General features: G+C 38.5%; 1 protein-coding gene across 1 annotated transcript; it reads left to right on the top strand.

Annotated features, from left to right (window-relative positions):
- The first annotated feature begins 3,976 nt into the window (after positions 1-3,976).
- LOC138041384 (uncharacterized) lies at positions 3,977-24,297 on the top strand. Its single transcript, XM_068887154.1, has 11 exons — positions 3,977-4,125; positions 7,694-7,782; positions 8,777-8,858; positions 9,277-9,387; positions 12,061-12,201; positions 15,064-15,183; positions 15,375-15,422; positions 15,822-15,880; positions 20,495-20,563; positions 22,225-22,341; positions 23,150-24,297. Exons 3-11 carry the CDS (start codon positions 8,805-8,807, stop codon positions 23,271-23,273), a joined length of 843 nt encoding a protein of 280 aa, XP_068743255.1. The 5' UTR covers positions 3,977-4,125; positions 7,694-7,782; positions 8,777-8,804; the 3' UTR covers positions 23,274-24,297.
- The last annotated feature ends 622 nt before the right edge of the window (positions 24,298-24,919 follow it).

Raw genomic sequence — 24,919 nt, 5'->3', positions numbered from 1 at the left:
GTTGATTTCTCACTCTAAATTACTTCTGGACGAAATTCTGTGGTGTTCTCATTGAAATGAAACGTCTGATTGATTCTTTTTCCATTCGTTAGCAATGACTCCGTGACAACAATGGGTCATGGTGTTCAATGGCCATCGAGTACAACTACTCGTTTCATTCAATCGACTTATTTCATGTGACTGAGTACGAGGAATCGTTATTTTTGATTGAGTACAATGAATCATTTCACTTGGTTTGTGCCAAGTACAACTCATTTCATTTTATTGAGTAGTTTCATTTTCAAGATTTGTGCCGAGCAGTAATGTGATAGAATATGCCGTTTGGACATCAGGCGTCGCCAAAGCTCCTGGAATCGTAGGCGTCGTGTTTGGATATCAGGCGTCGCAAAATCTCCAGGAATAGTGAATACTTTCCTGATCAGGCTTTGATCTACGAAATATTAAAAAAAAAAAAAGAGATTGATCTTACCTCGTAGTTTGTCGAAGTCGAAAAACTATTATGGTGACGTTTCAAAATGGCGCAAAACAAACGCTCGGCATGCTGGATGGTATTGTGACGCTTCGATTTGGAACCGACTGACAACCTCTTTTCGGCAAATCATTGATCTGCTCGCCACTGACAAATCACGTTATTTTGCTCAAACTTCCCCAATATATAATTGTTACAAAATGTAATTATACTAAAACATTAGGGTCGGTGATTATCGTTGAATAAAAACCTCGACTTAGTCTCGGTTTTTATTCACCGATATTCACCTCGTCATCGGCGAACAGTTTTTAAATATTTCACATTAGCCAATCAGAGCTAAGCCTTCTTATAAATACAGAGCGGTGTTTCTTGGATTTCCGATGAATACAGAGCCGCATTTACGTCTCAGAGCTGATGCAAAGCTTTCTCGTGAGACAATTGACTGAACTCTGTTTTACAAACTGTGAAAAGTACAATGATGATTTTATGCAATACTCAGAGTTTGGTATAGGTACTCAGTCGCATAGGGCAAATTGAGGATTAATATCTCGCATATTTCAAAGGTTACAGACTACTGCCCGAGTCGTGAAAGGTCAAAGTCCACGCTGTTGCGGAATTTTTGTAGGGAGCCATTTCAGACGGATCAGCTGAATGACATTTGATTTTTGTACAGCAACGCCAAAGCAATGAAACCAGCCTTGCTAAAAAAAACATTTACTACATGAAAATAAAGAAAGTAATTTTGCCCAGAGAAATTAACAAAATTCATGAAATATGACCTCTGTGTCAGTCAATCAGCGTTTGAGAGTGAATAATTTTGACCTCCATGTTACGAATAGTCGAATGGTCAAGTACATCAAGTAGTGAGACGATTAATGAAATGTTGGTTTTGAAACGGACTGGAGACAAATCTCTTGAAGCGGAGACGAGAAACTACGGACTCAATCCACATATGTTGCATTAGTATTTGTTGAACTCAACCGTCAATAATTTGTTAAGTTTCAATTACAGTTACGTCTTCTGAAATTTAATAGTGGCTTGCTCTTTCACAGAATGAGTAGAGACATTAAAGTGGTGCTATGATTAAAAAATCATCTCCTTTTTTTCTTCAGATTTTGAAAGTGTGTTTGCTTAACACCTCCCTGCAGGCAAAATTTTGAGCTTTAATTTTTATCTAAAGGCTGTTTACTTTGAGTGTAAGTTCACGTCAGTTAAAACTTACCGACTGGACCTCAGAGGGTTGGATCTTGGGAAAAGTTACTCAATAGCTTAAAGCAGGAGGGCAGACATGAGAGGTCATGTTGCAGGGACATGCTGCAGCGGCATGATGCAGGGACAAAAAACTTGTGTAGCAGGGACAAAATCACAACATGTGCACACACATGAAAATATTGCGGGTACATGTTTCAGGGATATGTTGCAGCAACATGTCCCCTCGTGTGAACTGATACTTTTACGATAGTGCAACACCAATTTGGGAGTGATTTTGTCCCCGCGACGTGTCCCGTGAAGTTCAACAAGTTGAACTTCATGGAACACATACCTGCAACATTTTCATGCGTGTGCAAATGTTGTGATTTTGTTCCTGTCACATGTTCCCGCTACACGACCTTAATGCATGTCGCCTAAGTGTGTTTTACACACCTCAGTTTTTGTCACAGCAACATGACCCCGCGTGTCTGGCCACCTTAAAATTTCAGCGTGTAAAATGGAGTTTATTATGTATGCAAAACACGAGTTTAAAAATCTGAAAGCCCGAAACTCATTCAGTCGCGTACAAACGCATTGCATTCAGAAACTAGTGAGTATTTGACGTCATTTTCTCCTCGATCCCACTCTCTAAAGAGTTTAAAGTTGGTAATGGTGGACAGTTAAATAGGAAAGGCAGTCTTTTTGAAATTAAGTTTTAAAACTTGGGTCACTTAGTATTCAGTTAACAGTACCACTTTAGCATCCTCTCGGTTAATAAGATAACAGAAATTGTAAAGTTACCTGGCAGTTTTTTAAGTAATGCTTAGATGTATCCTACCCTTGAAATCAAACCGGCCCCTCCCTCATTTTATCCAGATATCTCGGCAAGCAGATTGCATATATAGTTTGTTACGTTTTACCTGCATTTTTGGTTCAGAGTTAGACTGTTGTTTCACAACAGGCGAGGCAAAATCCCAGAGCCCTATCAGTGAAAACAAGCTAAGGCGAACATTCATAAATAACAAAACTCATTGGGGAAAGAGTTACATGTTATTAAGTACGGTGCCTACTAATTCAAAGGAAATGTAGATCTAAACAAGTGTCATTGAAACCCAAAACGAAAATTGGGATAACCACGCATTTTGCAAAGATAATTCATGAATAATATTTGTAAAAAGCTTTAAAATACAAAGCAATGTATCAAGCGGCGTTTTTTCTCAAATTGAAGCTTAATTATTAATCAAAACTGCACGGTTACCCCCCATTTTCTTTTTGGATACCAAGAGTATTTACTAAGATCTACTTTTTCCGGATAGTTTTAAGCCGCGCAATATTATCCCTGAATTAGTAAGCATACCCAAAAGGAAACCAGAGTATCTCGAGCTGCGCAGAACCTATGCGCAATAACAATAGAAGGCACCGTCCTTAATTCTGCTTTTTAAAGCACAAATTAATATCTGAATTTATTTGGCATGAAAATAACAAAGAAGAAAAATAAGGGAACATGAAAGAAAAGTAAGTGAGGAAAACAAAAAGCCAGTTAATTGTTTTAATTTTTCTGGAGGGGGATTTCTAGATCATCCTATCATAGTCTTTCGCCTCCGGCACTTGTGTTTAGCCCACTCTCCCTTCCGTCAGAAAATATACCCTATAATCTATTAATATTTTCCATTGCTTATAATTACTAAACGAAGCAAAAAAAGTATAATTTGTTGAAGATAAAAGTCAATGACTAAGCTTCTCGAATTCTGTTGTCTTTATTCAATTTTTACGCTCGTGATTAGATCGACGTTATCTTTGTACTGACGTTTTCAGTGTTTTCTTTAGGACTCTTTTATTGTTTCAGAGGGATTGCAAACTGTACAATACTTCAACGAACACCTTCTCTTCCCTGTCGATAGCAAAAGCGTTTTTCGAGTGACAATAAGTCACCACGCAACGGCTGTTCCCATCGAAGCGAAGAAAGAAAAACAAACTGGTTTTTATAGTCGAGAAAAAAAATACCAGAGAAATCAGTCAAATCAATAAAAACGCCGACTTATATTCGAAGTAATTTTCTTTTATTTTCAATCGAGATAGAAATTTTATTTTTCAAGAATTAAATCTTAATAACGCCACGTTTACCATGACGCCAAGATGCGTGTTTGTGTGCGATGCCACGTGTCAGATCGGAAGACTGACCAAGTTAACAACGTGTTTGCTGTGGCGTGAAATTGGCAAAATACACCAGGTTTGAATAAATAACCATATCCCCTTCCTATTGCCTGATTTTTTATTGTTTTTTTGGCTGGTCAGGCACGGGTGGCCTGAATTTTTAATCGACGCTATTTGCATAACAAGAGGGGAACTTTGAAATTTTGATTTTATTCCTTATATCGAATGTTTATCGACGTGTTAACTTCAAAGAAGTCTTAACGTAACACAAGGCAGTAATTACACCAGCGCAACGTTTGCAGCGAAAACAGGTTTGTAAAAGAGATATTTTTAGAGCCATATTCCGATCCTTATTTTTGGGCAGGATGTGGGAAAATTGATCGCTTATTTTATGTCGCACGAAATTGGATTTAATTACCCACTGTACTTCCAACATGAACTTGGCCTTGCGATGCGTTTTAGTTTACGCATGTATTTTCTCCACACGTGTATCCGCTTAATTTAAGATGCTGTCTTCCGAGTTCACTGTCCTTTGCTATCACATGCTAGAATTCATAGAGTCCTTGAGTTGGAAGTTAATGGAGCAATTACTCAGTTTCCACCGTCTAAACAAGACGAGCGATCCCTCACAATGAGACTCAGGCTTTGGAGAGATAATTAAACACAGAAACAGTTTGCTTAGGGCTCTTCAATGTTAGGTTTTGAGGATTAATTTGTATGCAGTGCGTGTAACATTTCGTTTAAATTCAGAAAAATTTCACATTTCGCGATAACATAGCCCTTAGTCCTCTAGGCCATAGAATTTTGGTTCTTTTCTTTACAAAAATATTCTAAAAATAAGACGCTTACTTGCTTGTCACAGAAAAGGGGAACTGAGTGATATTTAAAACTCAAAAGAACGACAGAGCTGGAGAAAAAACTTGACTTGTCTAAAACGCGCGCGTAATCTCGCGTGAACTTACGTGTATTATTATTGAGTAATATTATCGTGCGATAATATCATCGGGACGGTTGGTTGAAAATTGAAAATGCAAATTGTTAAGCTTGTTCCTTGTTTTCTTAAACTTCGCTTTCATTTAAAACAGCTGTTTAAATAAACCAGTAGCGGTTCTCAAGAAACTCGACAAAAATGAACAATACCTTAAAAAACAAGAATTCTTGTTTTTTTATTAATTCAATGTGCGAGTTACGTGAAGATTCATCTCCATCTTAAGTTATCAGTTGACACTGCCGAGATTGCAGTTTTATTAAGATAGAATTCAAGCAGTTTGCATGATAAATATTCGTCGTTCATGTCAGTGCAATTTGTAATCATAATCAGCTGTCGTATCTTGTCCGAAAATGTGTAGCTTGCACTATTTTTCATTAATGTTGTTATTTCAAAGTCACAGAAAAATATGTTTAAAAAAATGTTCTTCAGTTCCAGCCTTAGCCTGGAAATATTTAATTTGATTTGAAAAGTGTTAATTCAGTGGAGAATATGCCATCGTGTGCGCTTCAATTTGTTGAGGTATGTTCTAGATCATTTTACGTGAGTCTTACGTGGCACCTCATACAAAGAACGAAAGTAATTGCATTGCAAATGATTTGCATTGACATTTACCAAAGCTATGCCATGGGGTAATAATGACATAGTTGCCAAGTGATATATATATTTTTAAGTTGTCAGGTGGTCCTCGCAGGGTCAAGTTCTAACTGCCTGTCTGAATGGTGTTTCTTTTTACTGTGTCTCTAGTATATGGCACTCTGCCAGCAATTAATCACGAAATGAATCATTTAGGGAAGCTATTTTTTGAAGTCATTTTTATCCGAATTATTTAAATACATGTAAGAAAAATGTCAAATTCCTCTTAAAATGTAATTGTGGGCTCAGTCGCCTGCGGCAGAATTAAGGATTGACAGAGAAACCTTCCTTGTGTTTCACTAATTTAGTCTGATGCGTGTAAGCTAGCTATTTTCTTTACCGTGAGCATTTTTGAGTAATGACAAACTAGTAAACGTCAGTTTATTTAAGAGGTAACTGTCTTTCCACCTCGCAGACAAAAATTATGAACAAAGAATAATCATATATCCTCTTGCTCTCTCTCTCTCTCTCTTTCTGAACAATGCGTGGGTTTCCATTAATGTCACCTAAAATTTAGTGTTGGGGACAAAATGTAAAACGTGGCCTACGTTTATTGTCCTTGCCTGAAATGATTATCAACGCTGTCGGCCTTATGTTGATGTTATTCCGAAGGCAGCCTTTTTTTCCTCAGTTTTTTTTGTAGTTGTAGTTGTGTTGATCTGACTGATTCAATTCTAAGGTAGGTGGCTTCAATTTCGAGCCTTGAGTAAGAATGTATTCAGGTTTGAGTGTAAAAGTTTAGATCACGAGAAACACTGGTTAAGTTACGAGCTACAGGTGTGAGATTAACGAATCTGTTCAATATTTAAATGACTCATATGATTGGGTTCGTTCCAATTTGGTAGAAGGATCGCGGGTTTTCAGAAATGCTCGTTTTGTGTTGCTTCACTAGCAAAACTTTAAAATAAGGTGATTCCCGAGTTGGTGATGTAGGTTAACATAAGGTTTTCTTTAAAATTTCCAGGATTGTGCTCTCTATTTTAGGCGACTCAAAGAAAGCAAAGAGTGACGAGGCAGTCGTTTAGGTGAAACAAAAGCTGTGCTTGAGTTAACTGTAGCAAGAGTTATAGGACATTTTCAACCAACCTCTAGAGACACCAATAACAATAGAGAAATGTAGGACTTCTGGTGGACGAACAAAAGCAGCTTATGAGAGATCCTTTGCTTTCGCCCACCAACATGGCGGCGATGACGTCACGTGAAAACCTCCAATGGGGGCGTTTTAATTATTACATAGGCTCACGAAACGTCTCGTTAGCATAGGAAGCATGCAATTAACCTAAATCGTAAAGACGCGATTGGTGTGTTGTATTTATTAAAGAGAACCACTCTCTTTCATCAATGAAAGAGAAGTGACTTCTGTAGCTCATGTTTCTGTACAGAAATGATTTCTGTAGCTCAGGCACTGACTACAATATTCCGCTTATACTTAAACTTCCTTTGTGTCCACGACTAACAGCTGAGACTGAATGCTTTTTTGTGGGACAAAGACAGTTTCGTTTCAAAAATTTATAGTATAGCATAGCATAAAGAGAATGAGAGAATAGTATGCCGTTAAAAAATGATGGCGTGTTGGGAAAAAAATGAACACTCTTTGCCTCATTAGAGCTTTGTCGCAATAACACACAGCGCATACGTTGATTCTTTTCGGACCTTTTCCGTTACTGAAGTGGTGTCTTTCTGGCAACGAAAGCCAGAAATCCGATCTAAGTGAATTCCTCCTCGAGGACCGACAATTTGAGCTTCTTTCATTATCTTTTATTACTCATTTAGGAGTAAGCCGAAGGACAACCAATGTCAAATGCAATGTCAACGGAAATGTCATTCCAAAAATATAGCGGATAAGGGCTATCGTAAGCATTTCCTGATTATTCCATCTTGTTGACGTCGAGCAATACGGGCGAACTATCTTGTACTAGTAACTGGGTGGACGTAAACGGTTTTAAGCAAAGGTAGAAAATAAGTGGTTTGTTGTTTTGTATGCGGGTCGAGTTCTCACCCAAACCTGCTAAAATGTGGTGATTTCACGTTGTTGTTTTGAGAGTTTTGAGTTTTGAGAGTATGTGTGCTGCACGTGCGTGAAGCACGCCATTATATTTGCTTTTTCAACCAATGATATTGTTGCCTTGTGACGTTGTTGTTGTCGTAACCGTTGCTCAAACTCCCAAATTGTCATTTTATCCTTAAAGAAAGCTTTTAAAAGTGATTGACGTCAAAAGTATTCACGAATAACTTTGTTAGTCATTTGTTAACAGGTGTCATTGTCCGAAGGCACGCAAATCTTTATCCAGAGAAGAACAAGGGACAAAACAAGGTTTTAAGAACAAGTTAACTTCAGCTAACGGTAAGTAAAAATGTAGAGACTTAATACTGATACTAATACGTGGCTAGTTGAAGACGCTCCGAGTGGAATTGGTTAGAGGTGTGTTTTCGCTTGAGGCTTGGGCAAAACTGCAATTAAACCGTGGGGAACACTGAAGCAAAAACCTTTATGAACCGAGAGTTATTTTCAGTAAAACCAGACTCTTTGAGAGGAAATGGCATGTATTAAGAATAAGTTTCTAGTATTCAAAAATAGTACTAACTTAAAGTTGATTTATTGGTCATCGCTCTCTGGTATACGGAGAGATAGGTGACGTAAAAAAAGGAAGTATCTTCTTGAAGGCGGAAGTTTTTCAGACAAGCCTCTTTCCTTCTTACCATTTTTGCTAAGTTCTTGCTGTTTTACAGTATTTGAGTAACAGCTTGACCTATATAAAGTATTTTAATACGCAATTAAAATTGCGTAAATAGTGCATGTATAAGGGGTCTTGAGTGGGCCGTTCGAGTCGCTCAATGCAAAAAAGCCTCGCAATTTTAATATTTGCTTGACACATAAAAAAAGCGTGCTCGCAAAAGCACGGAAAAATAATGATTGAAGACATGAATTATAGACAATTCATCTTTGTACAAAAATAAAATCCAGAGCAACAGGTTTAAAGATTACTTAAGGTTAAACAGGTCTGGTGCGAATGTTTGATGTTTTTGGAAACTAATAATTAATAGCACCCCTCTAAAAATTTCTTGTTATTCAAAGTTAAATTGAACAATCTTTATTCAAATAAAAAATTAAGACAACACGTTGTTAGAATATCTTAGTTTGTTGTTTAGCTCTCGTCGATTAAAATTTGTCCAATGAACAGTGGTGTCTTTTAACAATGTTTTAAATGGATAAACGCTTAAGAATTCGGAGTTTATCTCATGCATGCAGAGCATTTTTAATATTATACAATTATCTCAGTGTTTCTTTTCTTCACGTGGGCGGAATTTTAATTTTACTGATATGTTTACTTTTGTAGCTTTTAATAACTCGACATTCGTTCTGCGATGGATGCTTTTAATCAGGCCTACGTGGGGATAACTGGAAATCATTCTCTCCAGGTGAGGATAAGATAGGCTAAGAAATAAATACAGCAATACAGGAGTTCAGAAAGTACTCCAATGAGGTTAAACTGTCATCAAAGTGAGTCTAATAACTTTAGCTGTAGAAATAAAAAGAGCAGAAGTTTCCACCTGAAATTCATGTCCATCGAAACTATAAGACGTTGACAAAAAAACAGCGATGCCAAACTTAAGCGTCTCAGGTAAATAAAATAACTTTTGAATTTTGCCAAAATGAAGGAACTTTGTTTGTAGGCTCGGCTTCAAGTCGCAGGTCTTTGCAGATGGTCATCACATATTCACCATATCTTTTATATTTGTTTTATTTCTTGGCTTTCAACGATAAAAATAAGCAAGAACCGCTCGCTTATTTTTATCGTGAATTGCCACTTACATCAATTACGTTCTGTCTTTATAGAATGTAAATTCTTCCAGCGATTGTCAAATGATCAACGACAAATGCTCAAGTCGGAAAGACCGAACACAGGACATGAATCTTCTGTTCAAGATCTCCTCGCTACTGAACAAGGTAATTTGATATGCGCGGCAGTACTAGATTACCAGCGGATCTGTTGGTTTGCCGGTTGAAAAAACCAAAAGAACTTGCTTTAGAAGGTTAATTTTCCAACCTTCCTACGACATGCACGCCGGTTTTTGTCGGCCTTCTTTAACATATGAGAAATGAAAGGCTGATCAAACAAAAGTCACTGCCTTTCAAGGGTGTTACAATAACGGACGTTACAAATTGAACTAAAAAAATGTTTGCAGTATGGTACAGCAAAAATGTGGTGTATCGGTCACGGGTTCAAACCCCGTTGAAGTCCTGAATTTTTCCGGCTTCTTTACGCAATTGCAAAATTGCGTTTATAACTGCGAGGATCATAGCTTCACCGCTGTATAATTTATTGCAGCGTTTGCACTGGAACATGTAAATAAAGCTTTTAGAGTTGCAGTCGATGTGGTGAATTGTAGACCTGATTTCACGTGTAGAGTGGAATGTCTAACTCTTCTGTCCACTAAATATGTAGGCGCATGCAAAACAGCTGTTGCAACAATAGGTACGGATTTGAAGACATTTTGGGGAAGATGAAAGGGGTTCAAATGAAAAAGTGTTTCGGATTGATGGATGAAATGGAGAGTGAAGCTGGGTTATAGTTAATAACAAAAGGAACACGTTGTGGTATGTTCATTGTTTGAAGAAAAGAAAAGTGAATTTTGAAATCTCTTATTTTCACTTTCAAATTTCGCGGGCGCAACCATCTTGAATGATTGTGACGTGTTACGGTTGCCCTACTGTTCTGAAACAAGAGTTTTTGTCTAATAACATGTACAATAGGTCAACCGTAACACGTCAGGATTATTCAAGATGGCAGCGCCCACGAAATTTGAAAACAAAAATAGGCGATTCTAAAACCTATTTAATTCGGATGCAAACAGTTTCTTTGAAAATACCTTAGACTGAATAATCTTTTTTGTTGAAGTGGAGGTTCCCTTTAAGTGAAAGTGCTTTGTTTTGTGTCCTGTCATGTACGCGTGGGATTTCTTGTCTGAGGAAATGGCCATTAAATCAGCGTTTATGGAGATAAGTTATGACAAGAGAAAATAAAGGGGGAAAAGGGGGAAAAGAGGGAATCCCCCATACCTTCCCTTTTCCCTAGGTAATATGTCTCAAGTTATTTTTAGATCGAAACCACGCTGCACGGGTCCCTAATGTGTTCCGCGTGGATAGCCCACACTCAGAGAACACATTCCTGCCATATGATTGGCTATTTCCTAATCCCCTTGGGATCTGTTCAGCGTTGGAGTCGATCTAAAAATAACTTGAGACATATTACCTATTGAAAAGGTCATTTATGGGGGATGCCCTCCCTTCCCTCTTTATTTTCTCTTGGTTATGAGTTCCGAGGTACGCAAGTGCAGGGTTTCCACATTAAAGCCACTTCTTTTGGGTTGTGGCTGTCTGTAAGAAGCTGACGCACTTCTCTTGTTTTTCTGTGTCTTAAGGACGGTGCCACCTATTGTTAATACGCAAACGAACTAAGCATCACGCAATCATTTTGTCACGTACTGATTTTGTATTTTTGTGTCATGAGTGATATATAGAAGTCGGTTGGAGCTGTGCGGAAAGCATGCTCCTTGGCCCAGAGACCAATACAGAGGGCTTAATTTAACAACCTAGTAACATTATACTACATCAGAGCCAGCTCCTTTGATTCCTTTGCTTTTTGCAGAAATAACGTAAAACAAAGTGAAGTTGTTTTCTTTATAGGCTATGGTAATCGAAAAGGGCACACCTGTTGTTATGATACGCAACATGGCAATGAGTGATGAGTTCGAGACATGACACACAAACGACTCTCACTACCATTATGTGCGCTATGCGTGTCTATTTTCGCCCACGAGGACAAAGCAATGATTCGGCAAAATGCAAATCAGCGAGAGAACTCATCAATATTCAATTTTACCACAATTGCTTGTAATCTCGCAATCTGATTGGCTAATTTGCCGTTGTCGATAAAAGTCTCGACAAGCCGCTCGCGTCAATTTGTCACGCAATGTAATAGCCAATCAGAAACGCCCATTTTGGGAAATAAACCAATCATATTGCGAGAAAGTTATAGTCAACGCTTGCACTTTCTTTGTGCCATGATTTTGGTCACGCTCTGGAAAAAACTTTCTTTGGCGTTGACTCACTTCTTTGGCGTGGACTCGGCTGCGCCTCGTGAGTCCACAACCTTTTGACCACTGTGATGATGAATATCGTTGTCGATAAGAGTACAGACAACGCTGAACCACTTTCGATTTGTTAATTCTCACTGTTTGTACACCAACCAGATATTTTGTTCGCGAACCTAACATTCTCTGTCAAAAACAGAAAAAAACTGGCTTTGTCAATGATATGCAGCTAAATCACTTTTGGTTGGAAGTTCTGGTTTCAAATGACCAAACAACAATTGAGCCAATCTCAGTTTTCTACAGAGAAATCGAAATTGAAAAAAGATAGGTTTCTTCTAACCATAGAAACATAAAAAGAAAACAGGATCCAAGTAACTTGTTTTAAACGATAACTTCGGACTGTTTGCTCTAGTTACTGATTTTGAAAGGAAAGATATGATGAAGCTGGTGGTCGTGGAGAGGAGGAATTAATCTCAAAACACACATTCCGAGGTCTGAAGTTTTGCTTTCTTAATTGATCTCATAGAATTACAGCGACGTCACAACTTGCCCAGATGAAGATTTGCTTGATGACCGAGACGCAACGGACCTCAGTGATATTGAAATCAGCGCAGAGCAAAGTTCAGTTTCACATGTGCATGGTGGCGAAGAGCGAAGGGACGAGAAGGTGGGGAAGCAAATGATAGTTAGAGGGAGTACTGGGGAAAGTATTATTTAGCCACTGGCCTCATCGAAAAGTGTCAACATGACAGAAACCACCTTATTCTACCCTTAGGACAAAGAATAAATTGTACAATTAAAGACTAGACGCTCCATGAGCGTACACTGGGTCACCTGTGGTACGTGTAACTCAAAAACAGAAGGGACGGAGTTGGGTGATATTGAACTGCAGAGTTCCAGGCAATTTTTTCAAGTCGGGGGTCATTAAGACCATTTAAGGGGTCATCCAGAAGTCGTACCAGCAGAGGCCCTTTGGCTCTCACGTTCATACGACAAAACAGATCTTTTTCTGTTGTTAAAAGCCTGGCTACCAGCCTATTAATCATTTGTCAGAAAGAAAAAATTCCTGTCATCTTTAGAAATTATTGATGCAAAAGTAAATAAATCTTGAAACACAGATTTTAGGAAGAGCAGAAGGAGGTTTTCAGGACGGTGGATCGAGAATAGAATATTTTGCCATTAGCAACAAAATTTATGACATGAAAACAACATTAATTTTGAACCGCGAATATACAAAGTTACCATCAGCGACAAACATTTTGGGAGATTTTTGCTAAGTTCAATTTTGTTATTGTTATTGTTCTTTTGGCTGCACAAGTAAATCGCAAAATCGAAAGTGACATCGAATTCAGCTGGCGCCGTGATCAAGTTACCGCGGGGTGTTTACTCGCGAAACAGTGAAGCACCTGTGTCAAATGATGGCAAGATACAAAGTTTTTGTTTTTGTTAGGTTTCTTTTTCTTTCAAGGGTTATAAAGTTTGACAAGAAATGTGTGAATTCAACACAAAGATCACAACCGCCCAACTCTTGAAGTTGACCATAGTTTCTGCAAAGTCAAAAATTTGCTCTCCAAGACGAGGTTATTTATCACCAGGTAATTCCAACGTTTTGGAAATAGGAGCTACTTTATTATTCATCAGCGTCTCAAAATTTTGATGATTTTGGGGATCATTTTGTTGAAACTCAATCACACTTCCAACAGACCTGTTTATTTTCGTGACTTATGTACGCGCTGCTTACAGAGCACTACCACAAATATCCTCCCGTATCACATTTCAACCCAGGCATGCAAATTTGTTAAGCTGGAAAATTACACAACATGGTATTAAAAGTCACAAAGGCTGGAAATATCACAAAACCTTTTCCGGCGAAAAATTTATTGAAACAAACAACATATTTGGTATTAGAGGCAAAAAACCCTTCCTATTTCAATTGCGTGCGTGCAAACAAGACACACAATCCGTGTCACAAAGCATATGCAATGAAATGAGTTTCTGACAGTTCACATCAAATTCCTTTCGAAAGAACCTTTACCGTAAATAATGAAGCACAAAAGAGACAACAAGTTTTCATTCAAATAATTCTTCAATGTCACATTTCCAATTTTTTTTTACCTTTGCAGAGTTGAGTATAAATTGCCACACAACTAAGATGCGACTTCAGTAAACACTGTGATTCATTCAAGGCGTTCGATTCCTTCAATGTTTTGTTAAATCCATAAAAAAAATTGCCATTTGATTTCAGTGTTTTATATAATACCAAGTTAGTAAAATATTACAAAGAAAGCTCACTTGATATCCAACGACGAAAAATGAAATTGTTGTCGAAGACCATTACTCGTCGCTGTAAAGATTCCAGATATTTATTTTTCACCGCCTGTCTTGTTCATCCAATTGAAGTTCCATTCTTGAGCTCCATAAAGGTATATTTTGTTTGAGGATCCACTAAAACGCCATTCGCGTTACAATGACTTTTGACGCCATTGTAGGTTAATTAAATGTTCACCAGAGAAATCTACGCATTACCCTAGCCCCCTCAAACCTAACAAAATACGCACAGAAGACTATGCACAAAGACACCACTTAGCAGGGGAGTGACAGGCAAGACCTTTACCGACACGGAAAAAATAAAAATAATAAAAAAACAGAGAAATATTACACATTTTCCGACTGGGATTGCCGTACTAGCAACCCAGTAAAAAATAAAATAAAAGAAAAATAAAAATAAACAAATAATAATAATAATAATAATAATAATAATAATAATAATAATAATAATACGATGAAATATTACCCATTTTTAGACTGGGATTGCTATACTGGATATTTTCTTCCTAATATAAATAGAAAGTTCAAGAGCTAGGAAGCCAATTGAAGTTGCATAAAATAAATTACAATAATAAGGTCGGAAAACACAGAAATTGGACATCACACAACACAAAAAAACACACAGTAATATCTACCTAACAGAAAAGACTACATCAAGCTTAAAGCAGCAATAGTTTAGTTAATAGTTAATAGGACGTTTTCAACCAACCTCTAGAGACACCAATAACAAACGAGAAATGTACGACGAACAAGACTTTTGCTTTCGTCCACCAATATGGCGGCTATGACGTCACGTGAAAACCTCCCATAAGGTAGTGATCCTGTATATTGAAACTCCAATTTTGTATTAACCGTCACTTCTGAAGATGTATGCAGAAGCATACGAAACGTCAAGTGAAAGAATTACACCGCTGTTTGTGTGTTATTTCTGGTAATTTTGTTTTTGTTAGATTAATGAAGATCTCTCTTTTTTTTCACTGACGCTCGTCATTTAATTACCCCATCAATATGCATTCTGTTGACCTTTTCGGATAAAGATTTCATTGCAATATAACCCCTAGATAGTAACTGATACAAAAATAATGAGTTTCATTGCTCAGATTTCCTTTAACTTGATTTAAAAGTTGAGATCTTCATCTTGCAATATCGGTTATGCCATGTTTGGTGCAGTAATCCTAATCATTTTAACCTATTTTTACAGGGGGGCAATGTTTTCATTTTCAAGACGGATAGTGAAGGACGCGTTAAGTTGACTGACGAGGAAAAGGAAACGTTTGCTTCCGAAGGGCTGCCATTGCCTAGCAGGGTACCGCTGACCAAGGTAATCGAGCCTGAATGAGTGACTGATTTTATCTTTGTCCATTTTTCAAAACTGGCGTCTTGGAACTCTTATGACGGCTGTTTTGTGGACTTAAAGATTCGTTTGTATTAACCCCTTACACCGGTTCTTCGAGAAAAAAAAATATAAAAGATTGTGTTAGCTAACATCAGTCTTCAATTTCTTTTTTTTAGGCTGAGGAAAGAGCTCTTAAAAGAATTCGTCGAAAAATCAAAAATAAGGTTAGCGAATATTGCACTCAACCTTAAATGTTATTTTTCTTCACCACTAGCGAGAAGAACAAACATTTTGCCAGTTAACTACTTAGTTTGTCACTTATTTCATTTCTAATCATGGGTTTAATCTAAATCAATCTCGATTTGTGGTTAAGTCGATCACACCAATTCAATTTTCTTAACAAGGGCTAGTGGGCGGCAGAAAGGAAGATTGCTTGTAGTTGTATACTTATCGTTTATTTCCGACGCGTTTCGTCTCAAACTGAGACTACTCAAACTGAATTTTTTTTAAAAGTTTAAATAAATTGTGATTTGTGGATTACTCGCTCACACCATTCAACAGTTACGTTCAGTAGCCCTTAACCCGGTAGAATATCATCTTAACGCTTAATCTTTTATTTCAAGCTCTCTGCTCAAGAAAGTCGGCGAAAAAAGAAAGAATATGTCGAAGGCTTGGAGAAAAGGTGAGGTCAGATGACTCTGCACACTTTCACAAATTCATTTCTTTATGCGAAATGGTTCCAATTGGCTTTGGGCCAAGCCAGACCAATAAAGCGGCACTAGGAATCCAAATTCAATTTCAAATAGGGGCAGGCCGTGGCCCAGTGTCGTATTGGCCGGTACATGCAAAACTTATTAATAACAACAATAATAATAATAATAATAATAATAATAATGATAATGATAATGATAATGATAATGATAATGATAATGATAATGATAATGATAATGATAATAATAATGATAATAATAATAATAGTTGTCTCGCTTATCGCGGTCGCAATTACAGAACGACGCAGCTAAACAAGTTAGGTCGAACCGAAAGCATAGTGACCTTGGAGCACAGCTTACAGCCAACTCGAATCAACTGCATGTTGGTTTCTTCTGAGGGAGGAAAACCGGAGGACCTGGAGAAAAACCCTCGGAGCAGAGTAGGGAACCAACACAAACTCAACCCACTTATGGCGTCTGGTCCGGGAACCGAACCTGGGCCACATTGGTGGGAGACGAGTGCTGTCACCACTGCGCCATCCCTGCTCTCAGTGAAAACAGGCACAGCACACATTCATTCAGAGGCTCCCCGATTTAAAAGCACATCCGTCAAAAATGGTGGCTACCCCAATGCAGGCACGACTCCAATCGTTTCAGTCTTGTTGTGTTTTAGGCTGAACAGAGTAAAATAATTATTTGACATGCTTGGTAGCCCAAGGGGACGAACTAACTGCGTTGGAGTTTTAGTCCTCTCTTAAGTTCAAGTCTAGCAATTGTTTTTTTTTTTCATTTTCGAATAATTGGTTCAGTTGTTCTCCATCCTTTGTTTCGCATAATCAAAATGTAACCCAAAATCAATATAGTTCTTAATATAAATGAACTATTGTGTAATTTCGGTTTCCATGGATTCGAGGAATACTGTTAGCATCTAGTCTTCATAATGAATCTAAAATATAGCTTGGCAAAATGATAAACTGCCCTTTCACGTACCAAGACCTCTATATAATGACAGAGGCTAGAGCGTTTTCGTTCACGTGACTCAAATGGATGCGAATTTGATGAAACAAAAGAAACTATTTGCATAAAAATAGAGTTCAATCCCCGGAGGGTTAGTTTGGTAAAGCAATGTGTCCGCCGTGTTCTTTGTTTTGGAACACCAACATGGCTGCTGTGACGTCATGTGAAAACGCTCTATTTCCCAATGACAATAAGAAATGTAAATGAACCTGGCGTATAAAATTAAGTACTTACTGAATGCTGAAACGATTGGCATACTGTACTAGGTATCCTCATCTCTTACATGGAAGAGATATGATCCTCACGCACGCAAGAAGAACGTTTCAAGAAGTGCTAAGATATATTGAAAATGAAAGCTCAACTGCAGAATATGCCGACTATTTTTCTTACAAATGAAGGGGCCAATGTCCTTTACTTATTTATGAAGTTCCAACAGAATTATAAATTAAGCTGAGGAAATTTTTGTGATGGTAGAGGATATTTTGCGCGAATCCAAACAAAATGACCAGGCGATTGCAGTCCAATCATACAACAGAATTTTCTGGTTAATTGCCCTTGGTAGCTCCATTGGGTCAAGTCTACCGTAGGTCATCTCGCCCAAAACCAGAGCAGTGTCGCGTATGACGCTCGCGTTTGTTTTAACTTTTAATGAACTTCGGGCGACTTGACCGGTTTACCAAATTAAAACAGTCCGGCAGTAAACTTCGCCGGTGTTGTGATGCGAAAAAAGTCAGTAAACAATACGATGCTTTGAAGTGACGTTAGCATGGATATTGTCATTGTCTGGCTGAAATTAAGCTCTCTACCCGGAAGGCAATGGTCATGAACCTTCAAAACACTTTTTCAATAATTGTGGTTAACTTAATTAAGGAAGATTACTATCCAGGAATATGATACTTCATGTTGTGTGGGCTCACTTAACAACAACGGAAATACTGTAAAGGAATGCGCGGGATACAGCGGGCTTAAGTCAGTCAGCAAACCTATCATGGGGCATGCGATTTGAAGAGTACCGTTTAAGGTTGTAGACGGCGATTGGATCAAAGTGAGTTTCGACGCATGGCAGATGTCTCTTTTTTTCCGTATTCGTCAGCTCAGCGAACTTAAAAGAAAAGACACCTCTGCTATCAGGGAAGTCCCGATGTAAAATACTGGCGAAGTTTTTCTTAGTGTTTCTCTTTTTATTCGTTCTTTTGGCACAGTATTTCTCAGTAATGTTGGGGTGTGATAAGGTGCAGCATGACCATTGCCTTCCGGGTAGAGATCGTAATTTCAGCAAGACAATAACAATATCCATGCCAACGTCACTTCAAATATAATTGCACTTCCTTATCGTATTATTAGCTGACTCTTTTCCCATCACGTTCAGGTCCGTAAAATACCAGTGAAGTTTCCTGCCAGAGTGTTTTAATTAGCTAACTGGTCAAGTCCCTCAAAGATAATTTAAAATTTAATTCGAACAAATTCGCGCGGCATACCCGAAATTGCTCTGGTTTCAGGCGAGATAACCTTCGGGCGACTTGACCCGGCCGGGCCGCTCGGCCCAGGGCAACCAGAAAATCTGTTGTAAATTGGATTGCATTCACCTGATCACTTTGTTTGGATTCTCGCAAAATATCCTCCATCATCACAAAACTTTCTTCAGCTTGATTTATAAATGCTGCCATGGAATATTATAAATAAATAAATAGATTTTGAGGATGTTGACGACCCGTTCACATTTATAATAAAAAACAGTCAGCATAGTCTTCATTAAGCTTTCATTTTCAACATATGTTAGCACTTCTTGAAACGTTCTTCTTGTGTGCGTGAACATCATATCTCTTTCATCTAAGAGTCAAAGGTGAGGATAGCTAGTGCAGTATGCCAATAGTTTTAGCATTCAGTTAGTAGTTGGTTTTATACGCCAGGTTTATTTACATTTCTTATTGTCATTGGGAAACTGTACTGCGGCCTCTGTCATTTTGGTACGTGGAGGGGCAGCTGATCATTTTTTGGTGGGTTGAGAGTGTTCGAGAGACAAAAAATTTAGTCTTACAAACCATAAAACAAACTGGAGAAACGATCATTGGCTTGCTGTAAGAGGAAACTTCTGACGCTTTCGGTAAGTGTAGTTTTAGTGTTTCAGCGTGCATTCATTCCATCGTGCAGAATACCATCGTGCAAGCAACACGATCGAAAACGTTTTGTGGAATTGACAACAATGTCCTCTTCTACAACAATTTTATGTTTCCGTAATTCTGAATGGCTTCGACAAGACCTTCCACGGATTTCTTCCCAAAGACACTGATGTCATGTTTTCCAGCGGTACATTTGCAACAGTAACAGTAACAACCAGTTTTTAGCAGCGTGGGAAAATTCCCGTTCGGTATTAGACATAATTCAAACCCCGTCATTTTTTTATTTTTGTGATTTATATATTTTTGAGGTAGAAAAAACAAAGAGCACTGAAACTAGTTTAGGTTTTGAATCTCCCTCCAAATTCGAGTCCATTATCCCAGAGTCTCTCCGGGCGCCCACCCGCTGACCAAAAAACCCGAGGACTCTGGGTACGAGATTGCTGTCCTCCCACACCTCGATGGCATAACTGAATAATGAATGACACGATCAAACTATTGTACAATGGTAATAATTTTACTCGGCTGTTCCGCCTAAAAGCAAAACAAGACTGAAACGATCGGAGTCGTACCTGCATCTTGGTGGCTTCCATTTTCTATGTGCTTTTAACCTGGGGAAGCTTGGGAGGACTGTGCTGTGCCTGCTCCCAATGTATTTTGCCTGTGCTCAATACGAAACTGGGCTTCTTTGTTGTGCCTGTCCCTATTTGAAAGTGAATTTATATTCTGAAGCCTCTTAGTTATACAAACCAAACTACATGTTTCGGCAAATATCAACAGGCGTTCGTTCACAAGCCAACGAACCAACGGTAACGCTGCGAATTAAGTGAGGTGGCGCTGAGCGCATGTTCAGTTTATACTAACAGGTTTGCAAATAGCAGTTCTGATTGGTTGAAAATATGGCCAATCAGACAATCTCTTACCAGCACTTGGCCCCTTCAATCTGATTACTGTGCTATGTGGTGTCATCGCTGAGAAGTCCATTCAGAATATTACGCCAAGCCGACCACATTCAGGTGAAGGAGCAACAACGGGAAATCTATGCCCTACTCTTTTCAGATAGTGTCAGATAACGTCCCACAGATTTTATGGACAATAGTTTGGGAGACGGGTCCTACGGTTTACAGTCCTTTATCCGAGAAGACTTCAAAGTGTAACCATTTGCAAAAGTAATTACTAAGGCATCACATTCTCCTCAATTATTTAAAAACCCTGAGTGTTGGTTTGACCACCCACAACCTTCTGATACTCAATCAACTGAGCCAACCAGTCAGCGGTATTGAAAAATCACAAATAACATTTGCGATACCACTGTCATAATTCGATTGAAATTGAAAAGGAAATTTTCGACACACGATTCAAAAACTCCTTACTTCAAAAATACATCTATAGAATTAAGGCTCAGCAATTGCAACTAAAGAAGCAATTTTCCTTAAATTTGTGTTTCATCAGAGTGGAAACTTGCAACTCCGAGAACAGCATTCTTCAACAGAAGGTCGATTCGCTAGAAACAACAGTAAGGTATAACTTATAAAAAAATATATTTACTGGGTTAGCTCTAGTAGACTGTAGTTATGATTTCCTCTCAAATAGCCCTGTCAACACATTTTAGTTAACTACGGATACAAATTGATGTAACGACGTCTTAACTCTCTGTCGAGTTCCTTGTTGCTTCTTGAGCATGGATCTCAGTAGGGGTATCGAATGGTCTTTGCGAGCATTTGCGAGCATGCGAGCAGTGTATTTATTTTTGCGAGCTCGAGCAGTTATCAATTTTTTCTTGCGAGCAGCAAGCACTTTAGAAAAATACAGATGGCGAGCAGCGAGCACTTCCAGTAGTTCGTATATTTTCCGCTAGCCCGAATTTGCGCCAAGTAATAGCTAATAATCTCGCTGACACCTCCAAAACAGAACAATAGGTGCAAAGCCAAGGCGGTTCAACCAATCCCAGCAGCTTACAGCCAATTGTTCTCTGCTTGATGACAAATTACGTCACGTAGCTTCACGTGAGTCATTGGGCGAACGCTCAAGAACAACAAGAGCTCTCAAATCTCTCAAGGAGATCTACTAGATCCAAAGCCCGCGATCTCAAGGTTTTCATCTCTGTCTAACCCGACGCTAAAATGGAAGGTGTGGCATTTTGCTTATATAGTTCTTATGAAATGTAAATAACGTGACATTCAGTCTCCCAAGCATTTTGGTATTCAGTTTCAATTATCGGCAAACTGGTTTCCTGCTGATTGACTGAAAAAGATTCAACGCAATGAAGGGTTATTTATTTGGAGGCTTCTCGAATCTAACCAATTACAGCCCTACAGATCAGCTGACAAGCTTTAGTACTAGCTCTGAAGGTCAAAGAGTACTGAAATTTCGAGCATTCGAGCACATTTTAACGAGATTCCGAGCATGCGAGCACTTTCAGAAATTTTGCGAGCACCCGTGTAATTTTTGCGAGCAAAGGCCAAATTTTGCGAGCACGGGCAAACAGCATCGACTGTATTGAAACTTGAATCGATTTCGAATTAGCCTGTTCCAGGCTCCCAGATAGTCGGGAAAACGAAAACAACTGCGTGAGAAAAGCGAGTGGGGGCTTGGGTCGAGGCGCCTCGACTCAAGCCCCCTCTCATTTTTCGCACGCACTTTTTTTCTCTTTCCCTACCATATGGGAGCCTGGAACAGGCTAATCTCGAATGAGTTTAAAGCGTCGGGCGTGCCACCCTCTATCAACAATCAACAGTATGCGCGTGCGCAGTTATCGGTCTCTCAATGACGTATCCATGTCCGCATCCATAGTAACAACCGCGGGCTGAATACCAGACCCCTGCGTATTAAGCTTTTTTGAATCAAACGTTGATGATGTGTTGGAACCGTTTGCCGACCCCAGCAGTTAACAGTGTTCAACAAAATTGAATGGATGTTGAAGCAAATTTTTTAAGGCGTTCGGATTGGAGTGTAAACAAAGTTAGCTACAGATTCTTTGGTACACCACCAAATTATTCAATATTTATTGTCCTGAACATCAACGGGGATAAATTATTGTTAGAGACTACGTATCGAACCATACATTCTTGCCCTAAGTTTTGGCCTCTCTGCGAAGTTGATTTGTCAATGCTTACACAAATGTTTTCAAACTAGTCTTGACCGGATGACAACTAGACTGATTTGTGCACATTTCTTTGTAGGGCATTGTTAACCGAACTTAACAGGTTACGGAAAGTATCTTTGGAGAGAGAAACTGGCAAAAAGAAAGCATCCCAAACGAAAAGTATTGGAACTCAAACAGGGACGTGTCTGAAATGGTAAGGGAGACATGTAAAATCAAACGTCAAGTGCGATTTCAAATTTACTGTTATATTTGATCACATCCTTCGTTCTTTGCAATGGCTATATCCAGTATATCCATAGTCGAAATTCCAGCAGATAATCTGCCTTGTTTGCCCAAAGTTTGTCCCTGAAAAATTGTGTCTTTCATATTGATAAAACGGCATTTCTAACTGGGAAAAATGTTTTGTCTCACTTTCGTAAAAAATCAGCGTTCAGTTGCATTCAAAAGCCGATTAACACTAATTCACGATTCATTACCAACCAAGTTTGAGTTTTGTCCATCAAAAAAGTCTTCAACAATCTAATTTTGTGCTAAAGGAAAACAAAAAAAGTCTAACCCAAAATTGAAGGATAAGAATCTTGTGGAAACATTTTCAATCGTGAAATACACAGAAAGAAAACTTTTCACTAATCCAGGATATCTAGCCAAATCGATCTTTGAAAAACTAAGCCCAGTAAAATTACACCCACCACTAAAAGCAAACTCTAAATGGAAGTTAATAGCGTTATTTGTTGACTCCGTGCACAATTGTCACTGGGAAGGTTGTCATTCGTACACTTCGTGTCGCGAGTTTGTTGTGAAGTTAATATTACAGGACTTTGTGCAATAGAACTCTTAACTACAAACATCTACCGTAGATATGTTACCCTAGATGAAAATTACCGGTTTTACCACACACAGAATGAAGAGCTCTTGGTTTAGGACCTCCGTTTCAGCATCATAACACTTTCAAATTATGTAGTAAAAATTTCAAAAGGTATTTGCTCGTTTATTCTACTTAGTCATATGAAAAAAGAAGCAATATACAGAGAACAAAGTCTCGCTGGACTACAGAAAGCATTCAGAGAAAACACCAAACCCTATATGGAACGTTTCAACGGAATGAGGATAAAACCACGTGATTAGGGTCGTCGCGTGACCCCAGTGGGAAGAAACGGTGGCCAAACCAGGACAACAGGTTTCAGAACAAGTTCTGTACCAAGAGAATCAAGACAGGAGGCGACCTGCCTTGGGTGCAGGTATCTCAGTCGTAAGCTGGCGGAAAGAGACTAAGTTAGTCTTAGTGCAAAACTGGCTTAACTGGTCAAGAAAGAAAGAGACGTAATGCGTTGTATGGGCTGACTTCTCCGGGCCGACGTAGCAACAGTACAATATTTTGAGACTGTTGCCTTGTTGTCGCTTGAGAAAACAGACCCCACCAACTCCTCTGTATTTTACTTGCTCATGTTCGTCATTAAGTGTTCTTTTAATTGTTGGATACGTCGAGCGTTTCTGAACGCATCTGCGGCTTTGCATAGAGCAGTAGCATTAATGGAATTGCAAAAGGCCAGTTTCGTGTTCTTTTAGTTGGATAGAGCGAACATGGAATGGAGGCTAGGACAGGGGAGGTAATAAATTGAATTTCCTTGCTTCTTTCAAGTCCAACCGCGAGAATACCAAAATTCTCATGAGACGGAAAGAAATTAAGATACTCAGTTAAGAACTGAAATATAAATGATGTAACCGATCATCAATCAGACGCTTTGACAGCGGATTTGAAGATATTCGTTTGATATATTAGTCCTTAGAGTCTTAAATTAGTAGGCCAAATATAATTGGTGTTCAATTGTGAACATATGCATTTTAAAACGGCCATAGAAGATTTTGGAGAAGTGACATTTCGAAACCAGAACTTGAAAGCTCGCAAGAAGCAATAAGTATATTGCATCCTCGTTATACTAAGCAAGAAACATACTATTTCATTTTAAATTATTGTCATGGTTAGTACTTTCGTATGCTTGCGCGGTTAACATCAAATAATGTTAGTACGCTTATCGTATACGTACCAACTGTTTTGTTATTACATGTAAAAATAATTTCAAGGTTGAGACGTTGACTTGTTTACGGGAAACTCGAATGAAATAAATGTATGTGCATGTTACGGGTTAAATTTAAGTTTAGGTTATTTTTAATTTAATCTATAGGTTGGTTTTTTCAACCCAAGCCAAATTTTTTTCAACCTAGGTTATTATGAACTGTCCAAAAGAGAGTTTTCCCTTTTTGGGGGATGTAGTGAAAAAATGGGACCTGCATTTTTAGGGGGGATAAAAAAGAAAAGAATGAAAAAAGAGAGATTAATTAAATTCCTCCTCCATCTTTCTCCTGTCTTCCGTTCTTCTTCCACATACCGTCCCACCCTTCCCTTGTGCTGATCTTACATTACTACCAACGGACTGTGCCACTTACACGCACATGACGTAAAGTGAGACTTAATAGCTCATCCACAGTTATATGGCCGCCGATAGAATTTTATGAAAAAGTTAAAAGGGGTGGCTAAATTTATCTGAAGAGTGAAATGCTCTGAGTCTCCAGTGCAACAAAAGCAAAAATTGTTTGCAAGAAGTGCCTGTGGGCTCTGAATTCTGAAGGACAAATCGTCAAATATTGTACGAAGTTTATTTACGTTGCTATGCAAAATACACCAGGAACAACGCATCATTTCTAGTCATAATAACAAACCGATTTTCGATTTTCGTAAAATAACCTGTAACTGTTCTAAGGAGCATACCGTC

This window comes from Montipora capricornis, chromosome 3 (genome assembly GCF_036669925.1).
Source record: "Montipora capricornis isolate CH-2021 chromosome 3, ASM3666992v2, whole genome shotgun sequence".
Taxonomy (NCBI): Eukaryota; Metazoa; Cnidaria; class Anthozoa; order Scleractinia; family Acroporidae; genus Montipora; species Montipora capricornis.
This window is presented reverse-complemented; position numbering and strand designations above follow the sequence as displayed.

Coding starts and splice junctions, on each gene's coding strand:
- LOC138041384 (XM_068887154.1), top strand. CDS start 8,805: ATGGATGCTTTTAATCAGGCCTACGTGGGGATAACTGGAAATCATTCT. Junction 20,564..22,224: donor TCGCTAGAAACAACAGTAAG/GTATAACTTATA, acceptor ATTTCTTTGTAG/GGCATTGTTAACCGAACTTA. Junction 22,342..23,149: donor ACAGGGACGTGTCTGAAATG/GTAAGGGAGACA, acceptor TATTCTACTTAG/TCATATGAAAAAAGAAGCAA.